At 43.6% G+C, this 18,530-nt stretch overlaps 1 protein-coding gene, 1 long non-coding RNA gene, 1 other non-coding gene and 1 pseudogene across 4 annotated transcripts; 3 read left to right on the top strand and 1 right to left on the bottom strand.

Moving 5' to 3' along the window:
• Gm36079 (predicted gene, 36079) lies at positions 1–1,096 on the top strand. Its single transcript, XM_006517807.3, has one exon. It carries the CDS (start codon positions 369–371, stop codon positions 939–941), a length of 573 nt encoding a protein of 190 aa, XP_006517870.1. The 5' UTR covers positions 1–368; the 3' UTR covers positions 942–1,096.
• A 7,352-nt stretch (positions 1,097–8,448) lies between these two features.
• Positions 8,449–17,038, bottom strand: Gm36161 (predicted gene, 36161). The gene is made up of 4 exons (NR_168021.1): positions 16,929–17,038; positions 11,612–11,776; positions 10,306–10,498; positions 8,449–9,537 (listed from the first exon to the last, which is right to left on the bottom strand). It is a non-coding gene; the product is annotated as a predicted gene, 36161 (long non-coding RNA).
• On the top strand, positions 10,167–10,272 carry Gm22108. Its single transcript, XR_003950781.1, has one exon. It is a non-coding gene; the product is annotated as a U6 spliceosomal RNA (small nuclear RNA).
• Positions 11,402–12,294, top strand: Gm21370 (annotated as a pseudogene). Its single transcript, XR_003950539.1, has one exon. The product of XR_003950539.1 is annotated as a predicted gene, 21370 (transcript).
• Positions 17,039–18,530: the final 1,492 nt, after the last annotated feature.

Here is an 18,530-nt window from a genome sequence, read left to right as displayed (position 1 = left end):
GGATAGGCGAATTTCGTGGCACAGGCCGTCCATAAAGTTACGTTTTCATTCGGTTAAGTGTTCCAAGAGACAGGTTCCGTTTCGAAGGTGATTTCAAACCTCTTAGCGGATTTTGTCCCTCGTTTATTTCCTTTCATCGCAGCAAAAGACAGACATGCTTCGAACATTGGTCCGATTTCTTTCGTTTGCCGATTTCATTCGGAGGTTTGTCAAAAAACGGAACTTTTCAGTGGTGGGGATTTCCCACTTCACCCAACCCCGCCCTCCTGGAAGACTACAAATACCCAGCACAAGGAACCTACAGAAGACTCTTCTGCCCGCACTGGTGCAAGCACTGCCTTTCTCCGGATTCACGAGCTTCTCCAGGGATGGAGTCGAATTTCTGGTCAGTGCAAGTGAAGCAAGCCTGGGATTCCGTCCCTCTGGTGCAAGAGGCCCAGCCTCCTCTGCTCCCCAGTTTTTCAGAAGACCGCGGTCCCTGGCCTCTCCCTTTCTATCCGGTCCTAGGCGAGATCTCTTCCGATGATGGCGGTGACTACCAGGAACAACCACTTCCAGTTTGGATGAATGACTTCGCGGGAACCTACCCCAGGACCGACTCTTGCAAGATCCAGAGCACCTCGGAGCCCAGCATTCCTGAGTCTGTGAGCGCCATCCACGAGGAACAGCCAGAGAAACCCACCACTCTGGGAACCTGGATGGAAGCAGTAGAAGAATCATTCAGAGTGGCGATGCAGCCCTGGTCCTGTTCCACAGCGCTCCACCGTGGCAACGACGCAAAGGACACCGAGACCTGCGGCAGGAGTAGTTCCACAGAGTGTGAGCAACCATCAGAGAGTGGAGAAGTAGACTCTGGACTTTGCCAGGATGCCTGGAGAGCATTCATTGCCTGCCTGTTCTGTGGCTTGTTGCCGCCAGACAGTGGCAGCAGTGAGCCCTAGAGAGCAGCAGGTGCTCTTTTGGCGTTTTAGAGCGAAGTCCTTGTCAAGAGGATCACTTTACCCAAACCAGTTAATTCCCTGCAGCCTGCTACATTCAGTGCAGCCCCCACCCCCACCCCTGCTTCCACAGTAAATAAACAGTGGTTTGTATTCGATGGTCCGTTTCATTTCTTAATTCTTTAATAATCTCAAATGGAATGTTCTGAGTTGTGTTGCCTGTTTCCCAAGGCACTGATTGCAGACAGGATCTCTGGTTTCTAGAATTCATGGAAAGGTCTGGAAGGGGGCAATGACAATTCAATCTGCAATGGAAAGGCAGGTCTGGCTTCAGGCTTTCTCAATACAGGGCTTTTCCCAGGCGCTAAATCTATGCCTGTCTGCTGTCCTATTGATAGCCATCTTTTCTCAGGTGGCCTCCAGGTTATCTGCTGGCAGGTACTTGTGCAGTGGGCAAGCAGCCTATCTTATTAGTGGAGCCAAGTTCTGCTTGGCTCTGAATAGCATGGAGCTGAAACATGAAGGCCATGTCAAACTCCATATGCAATTTTTTTCCTGAAAATTTACCGGCTTCTTGTACATGATTGTGCTTTGAGTTGCAACCCACATCAGACTCTGCCAGACGACAGCATTCTGTGGGAAGCCACTGTTATTATGAGGAGTAAGTAGGTGCTGTGATGTTATCTCTAGAGAATACCATTGTTTACTCTGCTTGTTGACTTCTCAGTATTTCTAAACACTGAAAAAATCAATGATGCTATTCCAAACGGATTTCTCAATGGAAGACAGCAAAGTTATGCTTTCAGCCACTAAATTGGCCAAAGAGCCATGTTCGCTTCTGCAGCTTTCCCTTTGTTTATTCTGTCTTTCTTATCACGGTGATTCTAAACTCCGAAAATATCAATGCTCCCATTCTAGTACATGAGCAGATTTCGTGCAGTTGGTCGTCGGGAAAGTTACGTTTTTAGGCAGCAAAGTGTCCAAAGGGCCGGATTCTGGTCAGCAGTCAGTGGAGTATGTAAGAAATCCCACAGTGATTACTAACATCTTTATGCGGTTTCTTATCCGTTCCCGTGGGTTTGTCCGTGAGGTCCTTTTGTGTAGGAACTCCCTTCTACTCCGAGAGGCAGACGAATCTACAATTTCTTCAGTAAACCCGAAGACATGGGATGCAATGGCTACGTTTTACTGTAGTTTAGTCCATCTTTCACGAGCACGGTGTTTCTAAACGCTGAAAGTTCAATGCTCCCCTACTAATACAGGAGCAGATTTCGTGCAAGTGGTCGTCGGGAAAGTTACGTTTTTAGGCAGCAAAGTGTCCAAAGGGCCGGATTCCGGTCAGCAGTCAGTGGAGTATGTAAGAAATCCCACAGTGATTACTAACATCTTTATGCGGTTTCTTATCCGTTCCCGTGGATTTGTCCGTGAGGTCCTTTTGTGTAGGAACTCCCTTCTACTCCGAGAGGCAGACGAATCTACAATTTCTTCAGTAAATCGGAAGAGATGGGATGCAATGGCTTAGTTTTATGTTTTTTTAGTCCATCTTTCATGAGCACGGTGTTTCTAAACGCTGAAAGTTCAATGCTCCCATTCTAGTACATGAGCAGATTTCCTGCAGTTGGTATTCTGTATAGTTATGTTTTTAGGCAGCGAAGTGTCCCTAGGTCCATGTTCTGTTCAACAGTCATCCGACTATCTGTTAGTTAGTTGTTTAGTTTCTTAAAAAGACCTCTATGGGGTTTCCTGTCAGTTTTTGTCCTTTTTTTCGTGACCACATTTATACTCTGAGGAGCAGGCGAATCCACTGTTCTATTAACAAGTCCGAAAGGATGGGATGCATGAGAGGACTATGGAAGAAATCTGATGGTGATTTTAAACTGCTTACCCTATTTTGTTCCATAGTGCCTCAGAGAGCACCTGGCACCTTTCTGTGGAGAGAGAGAGAGAGAGAGAGAGAGAGAGAGAGAGAGAGAGAGAGAGAGAGAGAGATCTGTGTCAAACATGTTCTGTGCCTAAAAGTCTCTATTCCGTGCTATCTACAGTGCAGCCGGCTTGCTTGATAATAAATAAACGAAAACATCTGTATTCCATGCTCCCTGTCATTTCTTAAATCCTTTGATAAATGATTTCATGGGAAACGCTTTGGGTTGTGGGACTCGTTTTCTGAGACACTGGTTTCAGCCAAGATTGCTGGTTTCTCGGATTCATTAAAAGGCCAGGAAGGGGGCAAGGCAACCATGATACAACTTGCAATGGGAAAGCAGGTCTGGCTTTAGTTTTTGGGGATTCAGGGATGGCGTCCTCCATACCCTATTGGCTGACATTTCTTTACTCATACTTTATAAGGAGTCCTCCTCCTTATTTCCCTGGTATGCTCTAGGTCCAGTTTCAAACAGCCTAAGACAGAGGCCTGATGACTTACCACTCTCATTGTCCAGCCTGATTTTACTCCAGCCTTGTGGTTCTGGATAAGTCCATGGTGACTGCACCCCATGTCTTTTCCATATCAATAGGGGAGCAGGAGACAATGAAAGTCCTAAACTAGAATCATTCATTTGCAGAGACCTGCAGCTCTGTATGCTGGATCCAGGCTAGCAACTTCTGCAGCAGTGGGCACTGTGTCCCCAGGAATGCACCTCTCCCATATTACCAATGTGAAGTACCTGAGCTTTGAATTGTCTGATCCTGGCTCACTAGTGCCTGGAACTAGTGTCAGCCAAGTCAAGTTCCCCTGTGCTATCAGCAGGCAGAGGCTGAATCTGACCTTGATTGATAACAGCATAGTTGATTTTGTTTCCAGGTGCTTTCATTTTCAGATAGAACCAGACTTTGCCAGGGAGGCTGTAGTGGGATTCATTGCAAATCCAGGGTCCAGAAAGGATGGAGAATACCCTGGATGAGACCCCTGGGGCGCCTTGGATCCAGTATGCAGGGGATGTGATCCAGAACCAATTTCATTTTGTTTTCTTGATCTCTCTGCTCACCATCATTTTGAAATGATGGAAATTCATGCAAATCCTAAGGTTTGTAGATAACAGGGTGCCTCAGTAAAAGGCATGTTTTAAGTCTGGCAAGTCACCCAAGGCATCCTCCCCATGTCCCCAGACCACTAAATTGGTGTCTGCACCGAATCTCAGCCACAGCTGTGTTCATTTCCTGTATAAGAAAATTTCCTTCTCTGTGGAAAGCTTTTCTTTCACATAGATATTTCAAAATATATTGGCAGTTTTTATGTGAACTAGATCTTTTCAATTGTCACTTGAGAGGCTCTGTGTTAGGTTTGTATTTGTCTGTATGTTGCTTATTATTTGTTTGTTTTGTTTTTTTAATGCTGTATGGTTTCAATGTTGGACTTGCTTAGTGTAGCCAATATCTGGTAACGTTTATATAGTTTTGTACAATATTGAGATGACTGGTAGTAACAACATGTTTCTACTCTTTTCTCTCCGCAAACCCTCCCATGCATGCATCTCAGCTCTCCTTTAAACTCATAGACAATTTGTTTTCTAAGTGCTATTCCATGCATGTTTTATTTATACAGATATGAGTAAGTATAACCTCCTTAATGTTTTTAAACTTTCTATTGATTCCTTGTGAATTGCACATTTGCACCCAAATCCCACTCATGTTCCAATCCCTCCATATCTTTCCCCTGCCATTGAAACCTCCCAAAAACAAAAAATAAAAACGAATAAATGAATAAAAACATCTCTCTGTGACAGCTGAGGTATGTCATGGTGTGTCACACAATACACTCATTTGCCCAAACAGCTTTATCTGAAAATGATCATTGCAATGAGTCATTGGTCTGGTGTGAGGTCTCTGGCTTCTCCTACTATAGCACTACAGGATCCTCTCTGGGACTCTCCTCATAACACTGTAGCCCCCTTCCATGTGCCTTTACAGTTTGAACCGTATGCCTGGCTTTAGGCTGTAGCAGGTCTCTATGCACATTTTCAGTTGCTAATGTAATAAGTCAAATGATGCCTCTGTTTACTAAAGCATTCACCTGTTTTGGTTTAGTGTTATTGTTGGTTGAAGTTCCAGTTTACCTCTCAAGGTTGTTAAGCCTCCATGGATTGCTGAGTAGCATTTACGTGAAGAATGTTCTTGGAGCCCAGAGAATCAACACACCCCAAAGATACTTAAACAGTGACATTACTTGCAGCCCTGTTTCTAAACGCTAAGTGATATAGCCGATGAAAACTTCCTTTGCACCGGTGAAAGACTGAATGAGGAGGATGTGGAGATCAATGTTCACGAATTATTATCCTTAACAAGAAGTGTAAAGTATCCTATGCAGAATGATGCTTGTGCCTGGAGACAGGCACACGAAGGGGATGACCAAGTCTCAAAATAATAGATATCCAATATCTTTCATTTGTGGGCCCTGGGCTTTCAAGATACATGATATCATGTTTTTCTCTTGTCACACGTGAGTAGCTGAGTGAAGTGTGTGGAGGAAAGTTGGATAATGAACTCAAGGATGATTGAGTTAGGAGGGGAAGTAGCCAGAAAGGGAACACATAGTTGCATGACATGAAACTCCACATCATCTGAAACAGAACGTTCCTGACTATGTCTATTTCTTTTCCATGGCTCAGAATAAACAACATAATCAAAATCAAAGCAACTTATGAAAAAAGTGGTTAGTTTGGATTATTAATAGGGTTAGAGTCCTTGAACACAGAGAGGAGTGGCTGAGATTGCTCACACCTTGATTCACCACCAGATGGCAGCACTACTAGTAGGAAGGGAAGTAGGAAGAGAAGAAGGGCTAGGGAAGGAGGGAGGGAGGCAGTGAGGGAGAGGGGGAGAGAGAGGGAGAGAGAGACAGAGACAGAGAGAGAGAGGAGAGAACACATGGAGTCACTTCCTTCTAAAAAAGATCACATCTCCTTGTCTTTCCAAAAGAATTCAACCAACAAGGAATCAAATATTCAAATATTCAGTAGGATGCAGTCCATCAGAGCAGGGTAGGCACAGCAGCAGGAAGAACAGCCAGGTGTTCTCACAGTATGAGCACTTAAGAAATACAAGAAGTGGGCCCAGGTTTTCAAACCTCTCAGCCAGTTTGAATCTCAGGGGATAGACTCCAGCATCACAGACAGAAGGCATGGCACCATGAGACAGAAGCACGATAGTCACATTGCTCAAAGTTCCTTCTTGTGTTATGTGACAGGAAACAGACCATTGATTTTGCAGCCCAGGGATGCTTATGTGAGAGGATTTCACATGAGCCTCATTGGCTGTCCATTGAACTCACCTTACTTCCTTAAGAGCCAGGAGTTCTTTTTAAGATGTTCTTTCTGCATGGCCTGCTGCAGCTCTGCTCTCAGCCTCCTTCTTTCCTCAAAGCTTCTTTGATCTCTGCTTGAATGGAGGACATTGCCATGAGAATTCAAATTCTCCATATGAGATCACTAATGTCCCTTAGGATCTGTTATTGCACAGGTGGCCTGCACTCTCACTTGCTGACCCTCCCAATACCTCTCTCTTCCTGAGTGAGTTCAGAGCACCTTTCTCCCTAAGTTATCATACTCTGGAACACTTTAGATCTTGGGACGTCCCAATGCTACAGGAAACTATCCAGCTTTGTCTTACTTTAACAGACATCTTTTTCTGCACAGTTCATGTGGGAGACAAGTGACTTAGGAATGATTGCTGAATAAATTATTAAACTGAAAAAATATTAAGAGAATAAATTAAATTAGACAATTCAAAAGATCCTAGGTAGTTTTGACTTTGTGAAAACTTATAAACATTATTTGGATACCCATAAAACTATTTTCAGAAAACCTGGACATATTGTAAGCACAACATAAAGAACTAAACAATCTCTCAAGAGAAGAAATGTAGGAGAATGTCATATACTTTATGGAAAGTTATGATTCTTTATAAGACAGTCTTCTTCTGCCAGGGCTTTGGTGGTGCACACCTTTAATCCCAGCACTCGGGAGGCAAAGACAGGTGGATTCTGAGTTCGAGGCCAGCCTGATCTACAGAGTGAGTTCCAGGACAGCCAGGGTTACACAGAGAAATGCTGTCTTGAAAAAAAAGAAAAGAAAAGAAAAGAAGAGAAAAGAAAAGGAAAGGAAAGGAAAGGAAAGGAAAGGAAAGGAAAGAAAAGAAAAGAAGTCTTCCTCCCCCTCCTCCTCCTGGTCCTCCTCCTCCTCCTCCTCCTCCTGCTCCTCTTCTTCTTCTTTGTCTTCTTCTTCTTTGTCTTCTTCTTCTTCTTCTTCTTCTTCTTCTTCTTCTTCTTCTTCTTCTTCTTCTTCTTCTTCTCCTCCTCCTCCTCCTCCTCCTCCTCCTCCTCCTCCTCCTCCTCCTCCTCCTTCTTCTTCTTTTTGTTTTTAGTTTTTTGTTTTTTGAGACAGGGTTTCTCCATATAGCCTTGGCTGTCCTAGAACTCACTTTGTAGACCAAGCTGGCCTTGAACTCAGAAATCCGCCTGGAAAGTCTTCTTTTATAACAGATCATTACATGATGTTTTAAATTTTTTTTCCTTTTAAACTGTTTTATCCTCAAAATCATTGTCCTTACAAAATATACCTATATAATAAAGTCATTTCATTAGAGGAAATACTATCTTAAATGTGTACTATACTTTATTTTAAATTTAAGGATAATGTATATTTTTTTAAAGATTTATTTATTTATTTATTTATTTATTTATTACATGTAAGTACATTGTAGCTGTCTTCAGATGCACCAGAAGAGGGTATCAGATCTCATTACAGATGGTTGTGAGCCACCATGTGGTTGCTGGGATTTGAACTTCGGACCTTCGGAAGAGCAGTCGGGTGCTCTTACCCACTGAGCCATCTCACCAGCCCCGATAATCTATATTTTTAAAGAGAAACTTTTGTTTTTATCTTATATGTATGAGTATTTCCTGCATTTATGTGGGTTCATAATGTGTGTGCATGGTGCCCACAGAGCTCTCAAGAATGCTTCAGATACCCTAAAATGTGGTGACTGTCCACATGTATGATGGGAACTAAACCTGGGTCCTCTGCACATTATTTTGTACTCTAACTACTGACTTTCTACCTCTAGCCCCTATAAGAGTATTTTAATTTGTTTTATTTGTTTATTTAATGCATACTGGTATATTGCATGCAGATGTATCCGTGTACCAAATGTGTGCCTGATTCCTGCAGATCCCTAAAGAGAGTTTCTGATCCCCTGGAACTTATACAAAACATAGTTGACATTTACGAGATTTAAAAATCAAGGCTAGGGCTGGTGAGATGGCTCAGTGGGTAAGAGCACCCGACTGCTCTTCGGAAGGTCCAGAGTTCAAATCCCAGCAACCACATGGTGGCTCACAACCATCTGTAACAAGATCTGACTCCCTCTTCTGGAGTGTCTGAAGACAGCTACAGTGTACTTACATATAATAAATAAATAAATCTTTAAAAAAATAAAAAAAATAAATAAAAATCAAGGCTATAAAATACAGGATATAGAATTGCTGTTTTTCTTTGTTTTTCATTTTTTTATTTTTCATATTTTAAATTTTAATTTCATTTGTAATTCATTTTTTAAAAAGGCTGTTTTAATATATACATATATATGTGTGTGTGTATACATACATATATATATATATATATATATATATATATATATATATATATAAAACTTCTGATTCATCCATAGAAATGGTAACATTCAGATTCTAGAAATGTTCAGGTTGTAATTTTAGAATCATTTGAAAGACTAACTTGGGGCCTTCTTGGGGATAGCTGTATGCAGGAAACACAATGCTACTCTCTGCTTCTTTCATATATATGCTTTCAATAATTTCCCTAAAAGAACAAAAGAAGCAGACATTAGAATAAAAACATAAATCATTCTTAGTGGTGTTGTGGTACATGACTTTGACCTCAGTACTCTTGAGTCCAGAAGCCAGCCTGATCTATATGTGAGTTTAAGGACAGACACCCTGGGATACATCAAGAGATCCTAATTAAAAAGAAAGAATAAAAAAAGAAGGAAGGGAGGAAGGAAGGAAGGAAGGAAGGAAGGAAGGAAGGAAGGAAGGAAGGAAAGAAGATAGGTAGGAGGGAAGACAGAAAGAAGCTCTAATCTCTCTCTCTTCTCTCTCTCTCTCTCTGTGTGTGTGTGTGTGTGTATGTGTGTGTGTGTATGTGTAAAAATATTTTGTGGAAAGATGGATTAAAAGTACTTTTAGAAGAAAACCAAACGCTTACAATCTAAATATCATCCTACAAGAACGATTTTTTTTCCAAAATGGGGACAAAGAAAAGGATAGCACAGAGCTTTTTACTATGCTCAAAATGTAGACAGAACTTAGGACTGGAAAGTAGGCTATGGGTAGGGTACAAAGATCACATCAGAGAAGAAGATAGGCTATGATATCCAGAGAAGTCTTTACAGGCTCTAGTGCTCTGCAGGCTCCATGATCTTCTCCAGTCTAGTTTGGCATCTACAAGAATGGCCCCAAGAAGCTTTCATAGTTCAGGTGCAAAATTCCATTCTCAAGAGATGCTTGTCACTGCTCCAGGATGCAGTATCTTGCCTCAAAACATTTGTTTTCAACTGTTGATGGTGTCTCTTGGGACATTACACTGATCTGGAAAAATGGAGACAACCAGGTTCTGAATAAAACTAATGTTCTTTGGACTTTAATGTGCTAATGTATGAAGTTAAACTGGTAGGCCAAGGAAACAACTTGAAACATCCCAATATAAATCCAGCCTGCACTTTCTTCCCCTTCATGATCTAAATGAGAAGTTGATCCTTCTCAGGAAGACTAAATTTTTTATAAAATCAGTCATTCACATTAAAAGTTTATAAATAAATATTGAATCTGTAAGAAACAGTCATGTTCATGAAAAATCAATCTATTTAATGGAATATATCTAAGGTCTGACTCAATTTGCTTTGCCCAGACAGTTCTCAACCCTCTACCCCACCCTTCAATGTGCACACATTTGAGATTTTTTTTTTGTCCTTGACCATGATCCAAATGCCTTCAGTCACCAAAAGAACTAAAGTAGCTTAAATTAATAAGAAAGATATAGGTAAAAGTTAACTGACAAAATAATGCCAATGAATGTTTCAAGGTTTCCCTGATCATTATCTAACTTTGATACATGTTTGTGGTTTTGCCTTTAAGAATTTTATGCTTCTGAGCTCGTTTTTCATTGACTTTTCAGAGGCACAAGACTGTTCTTTATATGTCCATCAATAAAAAGGACTGTACTTGCTTTGGCAGCACATACACTAAAGTTGGAGCAATACAGAGAAGATTAGCATCACCCCTCGCAAGCAGGACAGGCAAATTCGTGAGACGTTCCATATTTTTCAGAATTGAGGACCCAGACATGAACCCACTCACCTATGGTCACTCGATCTTTGACAATAAAGCTAAAACCATCCAGTAGAAAAAAGACAGCATTCTCAACAAATGGTGATGTTTCAACTGTCGGTTATCATGTAGAAGAAGGCAAATTGATCCATTCTTATCTCCTTGTACAAAGCTCAAGTCCAAGTGGATCAAGGAACTCCACATGAAACCAGATACACTGAAACTAATAGAAGAGAAACTGGGGAAGAGTCTCAAACACATGGATAGAGGGGGGAAATTCCTGAAAAGAACACCAATGGCTTATGCTCTAAGATCAAGAATTGAAAAATGGGACCTCATAAGATTGCAAAGCTTCTGTAAGGCAAAGGACATTGGCAATAGGACAAAACAGCAACCAACAGACTTGGGAAAGATCTTTATCAACCCTACATCTGGTAGAGGTCTATTATCCAATATATACAAAGAACTCAAGATATTAGACTCCAGAGAACCAAATAACCCTATTAAAAATGGGGTGGAGACCTAAACAAAGAATTCTCAACTGGAGAGTATGAGCCATTCAGTTCTCAAATGGCTGAGAATCACCTAGAGAAATGTTCAATATTCGTAGTCATCAGCAAAATGCAAATCAAAAAAATCCTAAGATTCCACCTCACAGCAGTCAGAATGGCTAAGATTGAAAACTCAGGTGACAGCAGATGCTGGCTAGGATATGGAGTAAGAGGAACACTCCTCCATTTTTGGTTGCATTTGTAAGCTGGTACAAATTCTCTGGAAAATCAGTCTGGTGGTTCCTCAGAAAATTGAACATAGTATGACCTGAGGACCCACTCCTGAGCATATACCCAAAAGATGCTCTCACATATAACATGCACGCATGCTCCACTATGTTCATAGCAGTCTTATTTATAATAGCCAGAAGCTGGAAAGAACCCAGACTCCTTCAACAGAGGAATGAATAGAGAAAATGTGATACATTTACACAATGGAGTACTACTCAGCTATTTAAAAATAATGACTTCGCTTCCACCCTCCCCTCCCCCGCCCCCCCCCCCCCCCGTGCCCCGATTCCGGCCCGAGCGGGGGGTGGGGGCGGGGGGGGAGGCCGGGAGCCGGGGCCAGAGTCCGCCGGAGCGCGGAGCGCGCCGGGCCCCATGGACAGCTCAGCCGCGACCAGAAGTCAGCAGTTTCCCAGAAGCCCCGGAGTCGGGGCATCCTCCACTCTCTCTTCTGCTGTGTCTGCCGGGATGATGGGGAGCCCCTACCTGCCCACAGTGGGGCCCCCCTGCTGGTGGAGGAAAATGGCGCCATCCCTAAGCACACCCCAGTCCAGTACCTGCTTCCCGAGGCCAAGGCCCAGGACTCAGACAAGATCTGCGTAGTCATCGACCTGGACAGCTCCTTCAAGCCAGTGAACAATGCGGACTTCATCATCCCGGTGGAGATAGATGGAGTGGTCCACCAGGTCTATGTGCTGAAGCGGCCCCACGTAGATGAGTTCCTACAGCGAATGGGCAAGCTCTTTGAATGTGTGCTGTTCACTGCCAGCCTTGCCAAGTACGCACTCTGCTGGACAAATGGGGAGCCTTCCGTGCCAGGCTGTTTCGAGAGTCGTGTGTCTTCCACCGGGGGAACTAAAGGACCTGAGCAGGCTGGGGCGAGTGCTCATTCTAGACAACTCACCCACCTCCTATGTCTTCCATCCAGACAATGCCGTACCAGTGGCCTCGTGGTTTGACAACATGAGTGACACTGCGCTACACGATCTCTTACCCTTCTTTGAGCAACTCAGCTGAGGGAACGACTATACTCAGTGCTCAAACAGCCTAGGCCCGGGAGCTAGTGAGGTGTCCTGGGGCCAGGACCTGCCTCTCACCAAGGCCCAAGCCTCTCCCCAGCAGACTGTGGGCGCCTGCCTTTGCTGTTAACACCCCCGGCTGTGTCATGGTCACGGCCCTGGGGAAGAGGTGTCTCCCCTGCCATGTTGCATGGAGGACAGTGAGCCCTTGGGCCCCTGTGTCAGTGCCTTCAAACTTCTTCCCCTCTTCTCAGGGGACCTGGGGGGCCCTGCCTGCTGCTCCCCACTTCTGTCTTATCCACGCTGCCATGTTTCTCTGTTGCCAAATTGGGCCTCTTCGCCCCAGTTCTGCTCTGGGGGTAGGGACAGGGTTTTTGCTGCCCCGTGCCTTGGATTCCCCACCCACCCACCCACCCACCCACCCCCGTCTGAGAACAGTGGACACCCAAGTGCCTTTCATAGAACCCTCTTTACTGGTCAGCTTTTCCCAGATCTAGGCTGACCTGAGAGGAACCAACTTCTCCCCTTTCCCTCCTACCTCTTGGGATGACCAGTTTGTACGTGGGCAGGAGAGGAAGAAAGTCTATTATAATACACTTGTAAAAGAGCTGGGGACCTTCCTCGGGAGGAACGCTCCCGGTCCAGCTTGTCCAAGGCTGACGGCTGCTCCATATCTCACTTAAGCCCCAAGTCTCCCCAAAGCCCTGGGGCTCGGCAGGATGCCCCCGTGGTGCCATATAAATATGTATATGTGTATATAGATTTTGAAGGGAAGGAGAAAGGAAAGGGTGAGAACAAGACACTCTTCCTTAACCCTTCCCTGGGCCCAGAAATTGGGGGAGGGAGGGAAAGGATTTTTACATTTTTAAAACTACTATTTTTCTGAATGGAACAAGCTGGGCTGAGGGGTCAGGTCGGGTCTTCTGTCTGTCCCAACCCTTTTCACTCTTCATTCAAAAGACATTTATTGAGTACCTTCAGTGCCCAGCAGTGAGCTAGTCCCACCAGCTTAGTGGGAGGGGGTTGTCTCTGCTTCATTTTTAGGTGCCTCTAAACCCCAGATGTCATGCCTTCAGAGTATCAACAGGGGGTGGAACCTTCTTGTGGGGTTAGGGAGTGTCCAAACCTTAACCAAGCTGGCTCCTCCTGTGCCAACTCCTCCTTCCCTGTTCCGTGCAGCCTCCTCCATGGCCCCCCGCTGGCTGGGGGCAGCTCCTGGGTTTCTGCCTTCTGTTTTTAAAGCCCCTCCCCATACCTGCAGAGTCTGCAGTTCAAGCCCTTAGGCTCTCTCCCCAGATTACAAGGGTTAAGTGAACCCACAAACAAGTGCCAAGGGGGTTGGTGAAGGGAGAGAAGATGGCCAGAATCAGATGACCTTCCCAATTAAGTGCCTTCTCTGTGACCTGAGCACCTCAGAGTGATAACTAAAGAGAAAGCTAGACCCCCTCCTATTCCGCCTCTGTGGTTTTTGGGGAAGGGACCTGAAGTGAGTGAATGTCTCACATCTGTGACTGCAGTTTTGACTATTTCTCATAACCCTGCTGGACAGGAGGAAGTTAGCCAAGAGGGACTGCCTGGGCACTCGATCTGAGTTGCTAGAGCCCACGTGATGGAAAGAGAAAACTCCCACAAGTTGTCCTCTGACCTCCTCACATGCACCATGGCACGAGCTCTACCCACCCCCCACCCCCAGATACACGCACTCTAAACAAATAAAAAATACACACACACACACAAAATAATGACTTCATGAAATTCTTAGACAAATGGATGGAACTAGAAAATATCATCCTGAGTGAGGTAACTCAATCACAAAATAATACACATGGTATGCACTCACTGATAAGTGGATATTAGCCCCAAAATTCTGAATACTCAAGATAAAATTCACATACTACATGAAGCTCAAGAAGGAAGACCTAAGTGTAGATACTTCAGTCCTTCTTAGAAGGGGGAACAAAATACCCATGGAAAGAGATATAAAGACAAATTGTGGAGCAGAGACTGAAGGAAGGGCCAACCAGAAAGTGACCCACCTGGAGATCCATCCCATATACAGTTACCAACCCCACACACTATTGCAGATGCCAAGAACTGCTTGCTGACAGGAGCCTGACATAGCTGTCTCCTGTGAGGCTTTGCCAGAGCCTGACAAATACAGAGGTGGATGCTCACAGCCAAACATTAGACTGAGTGAGCAAGGTGTCCCCAATGGAGGAGTTAGAGAAAGGACCCAAGGAGCTAAAAGGGTTTTCAGCTCCATAGGAGGAACAACAATATGAACCAGCCAGAACCACAGAGCTCCCAGGGACTAAACCACCAACCAAAGACTATATACATGGAGGGACCCATGGCTCTAGGTGCATGTGTAGCAGTGGATGGCCTTGTTGGATACCAATGGGAGGAGAGGGCCTTGGTCCTGTTAAGGCTCAATGCCCCAGTGTAGGGGAGTGTCATGAAGGGGAAGTGGGAGTGGGAGGGTGGGGGGACACCCTCATAGAAACAGGGGATGGGAGGAGAAGATAGGGGTTTTTTGGAGGGAAAACCAGTAAAGGGAATGACATTTGAAATGCCAATAAAGAAAATATCTAATAATTTTTTTTTTAAATGAAAATAAAAAGGACTTAAAGCTTTTAGTTGACTTCATTAGCATGGTTGTCAATCACCAATTTCTGGAGTTATTATTAAGTCCTTCCTTAAATAAATATTCAACCTGTAAAAAAACTCCTCATCATTTGAATAAAATATCAATCTACTTAATGTAGAGTCAATATTTCATGTAAAAAAGTCCAAGCTCTAAACAAAAATATAATGTGTTTGATAAAAAGTGAGGTTTTGAATAAAGTCAGTCATTTACAAAACAACACCAACAAAAAGCTCTACCCCTATATTAAAGCAGTTCCTTCTAATATAAATTCACTTTTTGCTGCTCCACTGCAGTCTCAGCAATGTGGCTGCCAACACGGAGACTGAGCAAGGAGAACACAAACACAAACAGACATTCAGACCTGGAAGTGGGGAAGTTTATGGGGCCTAGACAAACTACCTAACTAACGTAAAAAAAAAAAAAAAAAAAAAAAAAAAAAAGAAAGAGAAACAAAAAAAACATACAACCAAGGAATTTAAGAGCAAGAGAAACAGTTTTTCTCAGGGAAGAACTTCCAAACTGATTATTCAAAACCAAGTGCTCAGCCTTGAAATCATGTATATACTAGGGACATTGTGCAGACTAATCAGGTTGTATTTGTATATTAGCAATACACATACAAACACACCACATATAGTACATACACACATAAACATGCAAAACAGCACATATATTCTACAAATACAGAGAGAGAGGCTGCTATCACAGGGGCACATAGAAGGGGATGGACAGGGGCAGGAAGAGAGAAAGGCAAGAAACTAATATAATTATATTTTAATTTCAAAAATACCAAAATTTAAAACAATCAAACTTTTTGAGCCAGGCTTGGTGGTGCACATTTTTAATCCAAGCACCCCACAGTCAGCAGGAGAAAAGAAACTCTTTAGTGCAAGGGCAGCCTGGTAACATAGATGCTTCCAGGACAGCCAGGGCGGTAAAGAGAGATCCTTTATCAAAAAATAAAATAAAGTAAAATGAATAAAACACATTCTTCTGAATTCAGACTCAATCCTCTAAAGCCAATTTTATAAATAAATGCTTGGTGGTCTTAAAAGGCAGTGTTGTTTGTGGAGAGTCCACCTTTGAATAAATATTCATCCTCTGTATGGAATACTGTCCTAGTACTAGAGAGTATGTCTGCCGTTTAAACATTGGCCTTGATTACAAAACATATGTGTTTTCTTTCATAATGGAGCTTCAACTGACATTTTCAGTTGAAATTTGTTTTAAGGTATGGGGACTGTCTCAAAGAGGAACAAACAAGGGTAAAAGCAGAAATTCAACTCTGTGACAAAGATGTTCTTAAAGTTTAAAAACTAAACCTGGGTTTGAGTCTTCCAACACTTACCCAGGAACATGGTTCAATGTCTACACCAAGAGAAATACTTAGTTTCTTCTGAAGTTCAGGATCCTGAATCAGAAACTGGGTCTTGGCAGAGATGGGATTGGTTCTGCCTCTGCTTACACTCTGTCTACTTTACAGCTCCCTTTTAATTCAGTTGCCTTTTGCTTAACTAGTGCAAGTGCCCTGCTGGGTGCTGAGTTGCCAGATTTGGTGAGCAGGGAATGTCCTCCATAACCTATCCCTGGCTGGAGGAGTACCACAAGCCCTCATGTCCAGATGCATCCTGGAGTGTGATTGCCCAGTCATGCTAAGTCCTGACTCAAGCAGACAAATACCAGTTTTTACTGCCTGGATTTCTGTCTTACTGGCATCCCCTCTCTGTATCCCCCATACACCTGCCCACAACCCACCCCAGCTAAGGATGGCTTCAATCTGGAATTGACATTCATCCAGGGTGGAGATTCAAGGCTCTTAGCTCCAAGGATCTCAGAGCTAGGCCAGCTGCTTTTGGGTGGTGCAGATTTCTGTCTCTAAATGACCACCAGTTCTTCTTTTCCTGGACCTGCAAGTTTCTTCAAGTTTTCTGAGCCTTGCGTGTGCTCTTCGACTTTGCTGAATGCAAAAGGTTTTCAGGTGCCAGGGTGACCAAAGCAAGCAGAGCTAAGGGAGGCAGCTGGGGGTGTCAGGACTTGGCTGTGTGTTTTCAGCCAATCCCTGACCATGGTGGACATGCTGCAGAGGATGCCCAGTCTCCTAGAAATTCAGGTCCATTTGAGACCAGCACAAGGTCATTCTCAGGGAGCCTAGTCCCAAGTGCTGCTCAGCCAGACCAGTACCTTCCCCAGTAATCCCCCAGAGCTCACCTGGCAGTGGCTGAATTTTCTAGGTTCTTCAACATCTGCTCAGCTCTGATCTGCATTAGGTTTCTTTTTCTCAGCTGCTGACAGCATTTACATTTCCTCTTCTGTGCCCAGCTTTGCAAATTTTCAGTCTTTAGCAATGATAAAATTTCAACAGTTCCCCACCCCACCATGCCTTTTTTTTTTTTTTTTTTTTTTTTTGGGTGGGTAGAGGGTTGGCAACCAGGATTTCCTGGTGTAGCTGGCTGGTAGAGTTAAAATGCAGAGCCAGCTGGCTGCAGAAAGCCCTGCCCTAGCACACAAAGATGCTAAGCAAGCACAGCTGTCCTAAACTTTGTAATACAGAAAAACTGCAACAGAGAAACTGAAGAAGATGGAGATACACAAAGCCTTAGCTATTTACCTCCTTCTGCTGAGAATTCTTTGCACTACGGAACCCACATAGTGCAATGTCTGTGAGGTTGATAGAGCAGGGAGAGCCACAGGGGCTCAGTCTGTTTGTGCCCCACCTGGGAAAACCATCAGCCATGGCCTGCCTGTGCCTTGATACCCAGGTGTTATAACTGGGTGACAGCTGCATCTTGGGCAACTGATTCTTGCAGAGTCCACAGCAGTCCTGGCATCTTGGTTCCTCCCTTCTGTCCTGGAAGCAGGAAACCAGTAATTCAGTTCTCAGAAGAGCTCAGGGAAGCAAGCCAATGCTGTCATTCTAGCATACACCTGGAATAGCCCTCAGCATGGTGCCCACAGAGTATCTGCAGACCTCTGTCTTGGAGCAAGGCATGCTGTATTGTGTTCTATCTGTTGCCAACAATTGGTGGAGAAGACTTCCAGTTCTGTTAGGTCTCCTGGAGGGAATCCACACTCCAGGACTTTCCTGTCATGGCTGCTGCCCCACAGTTGTTGGCACCAGAGAGAATAGCAAGCTCCTTTGGGTACTGTATTCTGCAGCATGCTTTCTTACCGATGGGCTTTTTTTTTTTTTCCAAAATAAAATTTCATTACAGCCACTTTTCATGTTCCTGCTAAAAGTTTAGTTTTTATGTGATTTAAAATACTATTTACATAGCAGAGATGGATGATTCTGTAATCTCAGCACTCTAATGCAGAGGTAGAGGAGGTATGGCTGCAAATTCTAGGCCAGTCATGCAGGAAACAGTGGAAATGTGTGTGTGTGTGTGTGTGTGTGTGTGTGTGTGTGTGTATAGGCTATTTCATAAGAGTATAGTTGGCCTATTTTATGAAATATTTATTTATTTATATTATATATATGGGGGAATCTGTCTTCATGTATGCCAGAAGTGGGAATTGAATGCCATTATAGATTGCTGTGAGCAGCCATGTTTCTGAGAATTAAACTCCAGGACTCAGGACATCACAAAGAACAGCCAGTGCTCTTAACCACTGAGCCATCTCTTCAGTCCCCTGGAAATATTATTAAATATTGTTATTCATGTGAAATCACAAATGACCCAGGATATCCAAACTGCTCCTATATATAAAACAATTAAAACAATACAGGCAGTGTCACCACACCTAATTTCTGGAGTCTCATTGAGCCATAGAAGTAGAAATGGTATTGAGTTTGCTGAAGACCACAGACTT

Source organism: Mus musculus, chromosome 13 (assembly GCF_000001635.26).
Source record: "Mus musculus strain C57BL/6J chromosome 13, GRCm38.p6 C57BL/6J".
Lineage (NCBI taxonomy): Eukaryota > Metazoa > Chordata > Mammalia > Rodentia > Muridae > Mus > Mus musculus.
The sequence above is the reverse complement of the archived record's forward strand: the minus strand, read 5'-3'. Positions and strand labels throughout refer to the sequence as shown.

What these genes read in the sequence shown, in the direction of transcription:
- Gm36079 (XM_006517807.3), top strand. Translation starts at nt 369, where the DNA reads ATGGAGTCGAATTTCTGGTCAGTGCAAGTGAAGCAAGCCTGGGATTCC.